General features: G+C 37.4%; 1 protein-coding gene across 1 annotated transcript; it reads left to right on the forward strand.

Moving 5' to 3' along the window:
- Positions 1-32: 32 nt before the first annotated feature.
- Positions 33-3,577, forward strand: irx2a (iroquois homeobox 2a). Its single transcript, XM_039737029.1, has 3 exons — positions 33-342; positions 1,587-1,989; positions 2,591-3,577. The coding sequence occupies exons 1-3, from the start codon at positions 106-108 to the stop codon at positions 3,310-3,312; spliced, it is 1,362 nt and encodes a 453-aa protein (XP_039592963.1). The 5' UTR covers positions 33-105; the 3' UTR covers positions 3,313-3,577.
- The last annotated feature ends 5,676 nt before the right edge of the window (positions 3,578-9,253 follow it).

Genomic DNA, 9,253 nt, shown 5'->3' on the forward strand with positions numbered 1-9,253 from the left:
TCTTTTTTTCATAACGTTTGTCTTTTCAAAGTTATTTTCTTGGAAAATAATAGAAAAGAAAGGATCGAGCGAACGAGTGGGGGAGAGAGAGAGAGAGAGAGAGAAATGTCGTATCCTCAGGGTTACCTCTACCAGCCTCCGGGCTCTTTGGCTCTCTATTCCTGTCCAGCGTACGGGGCGTCAGCGTTAGCAGCCCCAAGAAGCGAGGAGCTCGCAAGGTCTTCATCCGGTTCGGCGTTCAGTCCTTACCCGGGATCGGCTGCTTTCACTGCTCCGGCCACGGGCTTCTCCAGTCCGCTGCAGTACACGACAGACCCGGCAACTGGATTTCCGTCATACATGGTAAATCGGACCTTCCTCTAATGGTGTACTTAATTGTTATTGAACTGACATTAGAATGTGATTGTGCCTGATGACATAGCAACCACAAATATGTGTTTAAATATTGTTTAAGGAAGACGTGAAATGGCTTGTTTTCACAATGTAAAGTTAGAAGTTCAGCTTTTGGTTATGACATGTAGGCCGTTTATAATAAGGTTGCGTCGCGTATTAATTTAAATAAGAATCAATCAATCACATCATATACCAGTAAAATGTATAGTTTTAATGATATAAATTAACCTAACATTTTAGCTGTTCGCAAAAAGGTAAATATTAATGTTATCACTCGTAAAAACGGTCAGGTAATTGTGAAGTCGTCGTTATGATAATTGTTAACATTTTCAAGCTATCTTAAAACGAGACAAACACATGTATGTGAAAACATATTTTACCACATGGCGTAAACAGATATTTGCTTTTTTGAAAGAAACTGCTAAAATGCCCCCCGCATGTTTGTATAAGTTTTGTGATTTCTTTAATATTCTGCTTCCCTCGATCACTTATTTAATTCAAACGCTTATTTACGATGACTTTAAAAAAGACAGTTCTGATCATTGTTTTTATGGCAAACATATTTTTAACATTACCATTCTTCGGTGTTTAAGATGCCTGGGGTCCCCTCCTACCCTTTAGGATTATGCAAAGTTAAATAAGCAGAATTTAAACATGAAAAGGTGAATTAAAATGTTAATGATGCCGGACTTAAAGCGTTTGAAATTGTGCGTATCTCTTGATTTGCAAATTGGATTTCTGAAAGTATTAGCGCTGTGATATGTGAGCGAAGCTCGCGCGGTTATGTGTGTTTGAGAACAGGCTTGAATATTCCAATTTTCAGTGAACTCGCGCGCACACACACACACATACACACACACACACACACACTGACATTGATACAGACAGACGGACATACAGACAGACAACATTCGTTTGCTTAGAATAAAGTTCTTAGAAACTCCTATTTAAATATTACTGGATCACATAGCGGAATTAAATTTAAAAAACTATCGAAGATTCAATGCACCTCCTGAACGGCATTTTCATTTTTTTATTATAGAATTCTGAAATTTACTGTACGTATAGTCGGCCTCACATGCATACATATGAAATGAAGAACAAAAAGGAAGGGTTATTTTTAATAATAAGAGGAGTTTTTTTTTCTCTCTCTCGGATTGTAAGTTCTGACAGCATGAAATGTGTTTTTAAAGGGTTCTCCATACGATGCCCACACGACAGGAATGGCAGGGGCCATAAGTTACCATCCTTATGGAAGCCCGGGATATCCTTACCAGTTGAACGACCCGGCATACAGGAAAAATGCGACAAGAGACGCTACTGCGACCCTTAAGGCTTGGCTTCAGGAACACAGGAAGAACCCGTACCCCACTAAAGGAGAGAAAATCATGCTGGCCATCATCACAAAGATGACTCTCACTCAGGTCTCTACCTGGTTTGCCAATGCCAGGAGGAGACTCAAGAAAGAAAACAAAATGACCTGGGCTCCACGGAATAAAAGTGAAGACGAAGACGAGGATGACGGAGATGGAGAAAGAAAAGACGAGCTTTCCAAAAAGGGCCAAGATAATAATGAAACTTCAGCCGAGGACGAGGGTAAGTTGGCCTCCCCAAAGCTGTCAGGGAAGCAATTTAACAAAATTCTCCTTGACAAATATATCACTATTGTACAACGGATCACTAAATTTTCAGTATTAAACTGAATAGCGTACACCTTTCTTATTTTTACTGTATAAACCCGAGGCTTTTTTTTTTCTCTTGCTATTCCACAATAAAATGATATCATAAAAACGCAGGAGGTGAGAAAATCTAATGGAAGTTTCAAAGTGACTGCGCATTAAAGTTTCACCCACGAAAAATACCGTGACGGTATTGTTTTACTGATTTGCATTTATTTATTTGTTCTTTTTTTATGCTGTCCTCTTAGTAATAATACAAAATCAGATGATTTGATTCCAGTCACATTTTATCGCTTTATAATTAATTTGCTAGTAATAGAAACCGTGAAGTATGCCTTATTACACAATAGTTAATAGCACTTTGCACAGGTCGCAGTTATCATTTAATCCGAAGACTTCCAAACACGTTTACAAACTCAAAGCCCATCGTTGTCTTGTGAGTTGTTACATTTTTAGAACAATACTAACTTTGTTAATGTTTCTGTTTTTTTCCCCCCTCTCTTTTCTTTTTGTTATAGGCATCAGTCTGCACGTGGACACGCTCACTGACCACTCGTGTTCTGCCGACTCAGACGGCGAGAAGGTCAATTGTAGGACTGTGGATAGCGTTTGTGAGTCGGGTTCAGACACCAAGGACAAATGTGAAGAGGAGGATGATGATGTCGATGACGTGGACGAAGAAGAACGGGAGCGCAGCGTTTCTCCGAAACCCGTCACATCCTCTCCCTTGACAGGGGTTGAGGCCCCCCTTCTAAATCACCACCACCACGAGGACACATGTAGAAGTACGAATAAAGCGAACCTGGATAACAGACTATCTTCTGGTCCTCAGACTCAGACCATTAAACCCAAATTGTGGTCACTGGCAGAGATTGCCACATCGGACCAAAAGCAGCACCTGGGACAGAGCTGTCAGTCCACAGTGTTATCATCCTCAACCTCATCGACTTCTTCAGCCAGCACTGTTTACCCGGCATCTTCAATTTTAGGAAGGCCTATTTATTACACGTCTCCGTTTTATACTAATTATACAAACTATGGCAACTTCAGCCCTTTACAAAGCCAGGGGATCTTGAGGTATAACTCTGCTGCAGTGACTGCTAATGAGGGGCTCACCCAGACTGTACTAAATACGGCCTCCATTCATAAACAGAGCGCAGACTCTCTCTTAAAAAATAACTCAAACCAGCTAGAGCAGCACTTCAGGTCCGCTAGCTACGAGGCCAAGAAAGGTACGTAGAGCGATGGCATTTCCGTTCATCGGCTTCAATTCGGATCAGTTAGCCGGCTGATTACACGATTATGGCAGGTTCAATCTAATGGGATTAACATGCGACAGCCTATAGCTAAAATTCTCCACTGCACTACACACTTCTGTAAATCTTGAACCCGTTTACGATGGTGTAGGAATAACGAAGAAGCTGAGGCTAGCCACATGAAATGAAAATTAAACAAAGAGAGAGAGAGAGAGAGAGAGAGAGATCCTTCCATAACCGTGTTTGCATTTTAAAAATGTTTTTTCTCTTTCCTTTTTTTTTTTTTTTGCTAAAAATGGCATTACTATTTTTGGAAAATATAAAATATAACAATTAAAATAATTTACTTTTTTCCCCAAATCCTGTTGTAGCTATCATATTTAAATTTCCTTAAAACAAACAGAGCATCTCTACTGTACGTAAATCAACATATAATTTCTAGTACACTGCTTTATAGCAGCCCTAAGAATAACGCAAAAAGCTTCATTTAAAGAGGCAATGCTTATTCAGGTAAAGATAATAAGCGTGCCGTTAACTAAAATGGAGGCTGCGTTTTTGACAGACCCAAGAGAAGCGTGCTTAGTAGTACCCCAACCATAAGAAATAATCAGAAAATAAACCAAGTAAGTTAGCGTCATATCCACATTTGTTAGACTTTAGATCGCCCCCCACCTCTCTGTTACGGGGGGCAAGTGTTTATCGTTTATACATTATTAACAGTATTTGTGCAATAAAAAAGTGGCAACTGACGCCCTCAAATCAAGTTTTCAGTAAGCTGCTGGATACATAATTGCAGTAAATCTTAGTCAAGCTATTCACGGCTCCGTGTTTGAATCACCACTTGAAAGCAATACTTTATTATTATTATTTCTTTTCTTTTAAACAACTAAAAAAGTTATTTTGTTGTAGTGTTGCCTAGAAGTGTGCAGTAAATGTCAGATTGAGCGGCAGGCCTATTTACGTTCCTGGTAAGAGAGAGAGAGAGAAATGCTGTAGCTCTTTTGTGCAGTTAAAAGGAAATACAATAAGGTTATTCTATACATCAGACGTCACTACCATTATTATTATTATTATTATTATTATTATTATTATTATTTGCAATTTTAATTAGTTGCCTTACACTTGTTATAAAGTGGGGGAGGGAACTGGGTAGGTTTGATCTAATTTTCCATTTTCTTGACATGTTTTGTTTGTCCATGTTATCACGATCTTAACATGCATGCTCGCTTTTTTTTTTGGGGGGGGGTGGTGGTAATATAAAAGCTACCATTTTGATAATTATGAGCAGATATAGATCAAGAAACCCTATTGCTTTTGACTCCAATAAATGCTCATTTAAAAAAAAACGTTTTCATTATGTTAACTCTTGTCTCTTACTGGACTGATTTAGCTTTTTATTTCCTTGGTCCGCAGGTAGGTGTCACAATTGGTTTGTAAAAAAAGAAATAAAATTAAAAAATAAAGCGAGCAAGCCATCTTTACTGCAGCCTCTTAATAAAAACACTTTCTCGAATTCTGGATCATTTGTTGTGCCACTGTACGAAAAGAAGACTCACCGCGCATTATAATTTAATTCTACGGAGATTAATATTTATCTCAATTATTCTTTTTGTGCAGCATTATGTGCATCCTGTTGATAAAGTAGTTTTCCCCGATGTATGTGACTTTGGAAAATATGTTATTTCTCAGGATTCTTTGATTGTTTCATTGCCACGGTATATTGTATACTATCAGTGTGACAATAATTACTGTAAAACCAATTTGTAAAAGATGTATAATGTAGAAAACATGTGACCGACGAGCTTGACGACTCTAAAAAAAAAAAGAAAGAAAAAAGTGGAAAACATTTGATATTTATTTTTGTAATGATGGCATAAGGCCTATAATTTATGCAAGTTGTATTGCAATGATCTTGAACTTTGTTTTGTAAATAAATTATGACTGGTTTTTATTTGAAGCGTATGGGAAGTTACACAATCATTGTTGGTTGTTAACAAAAATACTTATACTAATTTATATCTTCAATTGTAAATAAAAAAGATTAGCTTAAAATTATTTCATTTGTGTATATTTTTTCATCATTTAATGCACTTCATATTTTTTTATTTTCGTCATTTTGAAAACATCATGGAGTATTACGGTGTGTACTTGCCTCTCAAGCACAATACGAAATACAACATTTAAAAAGTATTAGTGAAAAAAAAAAATACCCGCCACTTGTTTTTAGTTAATCATTTATTAATATGTCACATTTTAAAAAAATAATGTAAGTCGTACGCAGTACCCATCTTTATAGTTTTCACACCTTTGATTACGTTTACTGGCGTGTACTGTAGAGCTTCAGCTATGGGAGAGCGATTGTCAAGCGTTTATTATTCCGATGTTTCTGAAAACGCTCCCACAATAGACATTTATCGCAAAGCTCCAAGTTAGAAAGAATAATGGCGATTTTGACTGTGCCTTAATCAATCATATACTTATTTTCGAGGACCTCGTCTATTTTGCGCCATGATTAATAACGTTAGAGGGTGAGCGGATTATGAGATCCCAGCGGGGGTGATCCTGGATGCTTTTGGCTTGTTTTAGAGCGGTCAGTTGGGGTTCATTATGACCTGATATTGAACAATTTATAAAAATCTTGTCTAAACAGCTGCTAAAGTTCCAATGAGCTGATGCCGGCGAGAAACTGCTTCTGCACGGCCTTCCAAAACTGAACAATGGCGAAGACTTTTAAAAATAATACTGCTTTTCGCTTCCAAAGAAATCGGACTGTTCATTAATAAGGCTTTTATAAAAAAAAAAGGCCCATCAAAATTATACATTCCCGATTTCGGCTCGATTTCTAAAGTTCTACTTAACGGTTTCTAAAAGAAAATAAATCAGCTTTGAAATCCGAGTGGAGATTCTTTCTGGAGTGCATTTAAAATATAATCGCAATCAGGATCCGAGGAACATCGAGACGGTGTTTTCTGGGCAAAAGTGTCCTTAAAGGATTCACCCGAGAATTTGGAATGGCCATTAAAATAAAATCTCGTAAAGTGAATGAATCGCGTGGTGGCTGTCATTACTACTTCAGTGTTTCAAAAAAGTCTGCAAAAGTGAATGACTGTAATGAGACGTGCAGTTTTAGAAAACAATAAAAGGATAGCATTTTGAAGGATTATAAGCTTAAAATACTCTTTCAATCTTTAAGACTAATATGCAAAAGTTTAATAATTACGAACGAGACGTGTGTTTCTAGAAAAAAAAGCAAATGATAACATTTTTGAAGGAATATTATAAAGGCGCTTATACACTTAAAATTAGGCCTTAGAATAATGTGTGAAAGTTAATAACCATAATGAGATGCGTGCTTTTAGAAAACAATGACAGCATTCTGAAGCAATATTATTACGGCGGTTATAAATTAAACAAAAATCTATCTTTAAGATTGAAGAAGCGAGAATAATCTGTAAAAGTTAATAATGAAATTCGTGCTTTTAGGAAACAGCGACAGTATTTTGAAGCAATAGTTTAAAGGCTGGTATAAACTAAGAACATTCAATATTTAAGGTTGAAGAAGTATAAAAGTTAATAATGAGATGCGTGTTTTTAGATAAAGAGCGGTTATAACTAAAATATTATTGTCTACGACAAAACACGCTTTCTTTCTTTCTTTCTTTCTTTCTTTCTTAATTCTACAAAAAACGTGTGACTATTCAGAAGTATGAGACAATAACGGAGGCTGAAATCCACAAGCGCATCTTATCTTGGCCTTTGACTCCTTTGTCGTTAACATTCGCATTCCATTTTAAATTTTAAATCATATTCTATATGTATACATGTCCACGTATAGGGCCTTATTGCAGGGGCATTTCCAAAATCTCGCAGTGTATTCCACTTGCAGCAGTAGACATTTTCAGCAGCCTTAAAGAGTACGCTAATATGATTTTCCACATCATCAGCAGCATCAGCAACAAACACATGGAAATATCACAGGGGTGCCTTGACCCAGCAGTTAATGGAACAACTGGATGTTGTCTTTTGAAGGCAAAGAACGTACAAAATCAACTTCATCACCATATTTCCTTGCGCCCTTTCGCCATCATTTTATTAAACGAAGTTCTTTTTTACAGTGCCGACGATTCCCATCACCATTACTGTTATATGAAAAGGCCGTCTAGGGATTCATTTGTAAAGTTAACTGTTCATTTTATTATAATAAACTGTGAGCTCAGCACTAACTGGTCTCGGCGTTGTACTGCTGCTCAATCCGGGGGTCGTTCCAGTCCTGTACCCGACGCTGCTGGGATGGGCTGCGGCCCCCCGCAAACCCTGAACTGGATTAAGCGGGGTTGAGACTGTTTTGTTATGCACTCAGTAGCTCAGTGTTTTTGTTTTACGCCAACTTTACTACGTCACTTATGTAGATTTAATTGCTAACATGGTCATCTGTATGTTGAAGTTTGTGTTCTAGAGTTTACTTCTACTCTGGCATACTTAAGGTATATGCAAATTTGTAACACAACCGTTACGATGATGATGATGATGATGATGATGATGATCTGACGTCTTTATCCAAGGCGAGTAAAACATTTGAGAGATGCAATTGCTTACAGTTCTTTTGTTTTTCCAATCGGAGCAAAAGCAGGTGAAGTGACTTGCTCAGGGTCACACATATTCTGTAGCATGTTTTAATATTATAATAAAATGGTATACAGAGATGAAGTACAATAAACAGCCAGTCTGTAATTTTCACTGGATTGATACACACACCGTTCTAATTCTTGACATCACATATATTTTTATTTTATTTAATATGTCTACTTTGTAGGTGTGTGACAAACATGTGATACTGGGGGGAGTAGCGGGGCAATATGGTGGCAAATGCCGTATTACTTTATTTACATGCGTTTGTTATATACAGGACTCGTCTAAGGAATCAAGTTAGAAATTAACCTTCGCATAATTTAAGATTTAGAAAGACAAATGATAAGACGGTGGGCATAATTGAAAATGATATTTTGATACAAACGATGGCTTTTAGATTATGGAATCAATGGAATGAAAGCAAAAGCTTCACGTTTGCCGGTAATGCTGATTATTAAAGACCTCGCCATGCCCGTGCGAGAGTCGTGGAAGTTCAAGAACAAGTGTGAAGAAAGTGCACTTCATTCAAATGGCGTTTGAGTTGACTGCTAACTCGTCCCTGTGGGCTTTTATGCCCCTAAAACTTTTTCTTCGAAGCCCAAACGTCTCTGTAGCTGGCCGTTTCATGCTGCAAAGACAAACAATCCCATCTCCAGTCCGAGAGGTTTCATTAGAACTGATTTATTGAAATTCAAGCTTTAATCTCAGGTGGGATCCCCGGGGAAGCAGTACTGTTGTCAGATTGTACCAGAGGCGGTTTCCACTTTGGGCTGCTTATAGACTCTGCTTTTCTGTGCTCCCTTCAAATGTCAACATTTGTTCTCAATAAAAAGAGTTATTGTTTCTGTAAAACAGCTCACCAGCCGCCTTTGAAAACATGAAAAGAACTTCACCCACTTCTGTTTGATTGGCGGCACAGAGAATAAGGTGAAACACAACCGCCCGATGTTACAAACACAGGCACGCTGCTTAACCTACAGAATTTAGGCAAAGGGTGCACTTTAATTATATTCTCACACGGATTAGCAAAACGCTCTAAGGGGACGACGGTTTGAAATAATCCCAGTCCTCTGTAGTTCAAATGATACTTGTGAAGAAAACCAAAGACGTTAAACTAGCAGGGAGAGGAAAAGGAGGCAAAAAGTTTGCTGATAACATATTTCGCATGAAATTTTAACATAATAATAACAACAGCAATAGTCCTTATTATTATTATGATTATTATTGTTAGTATTTCTATCCGCCTTTTTATTATTATCAGTATTAGTAGCGGTAATACTATTATTAATATTTCCA

Source organism: Polypterus senegalus, chromosome 15, assembly GCF_016835505.1.
Source record: "Polypterus senegalus isolate Bchr_013 chromosome 15, ASM1683550v1, whole genome shotgun sequence".
NCBI classification, from domain to species: domain Eukaryota; kingdom Metazoa; phylum Chordata; class Cladistia; order Polypteriformes; family Polypteridae; genus Polypterus; species Polypterus senegalus.

Coding starts and splice junctions, on each gene's coding strand:
- irx2a (XM_039737029.1), top strand. CDS start 106: ATGTCGTATCCTCAGGGTTACCTCTACCAGCCTCCGGGCTCTTTGGCT. Junction 343..1,586: donor CTGGATTTCCGTCATACATG/GTAAATCGGACC, acceptor GTGTTTTTAAAG/GGTTCTCCATACGATGCCCA. Junction 1,990..2,590: donor AACTTCAGCCGAGGACGAGG/GTAAGTTGGCCT, acceptor TTTTTGTTATAG/GCATCAGTCTGCACGTGGAC.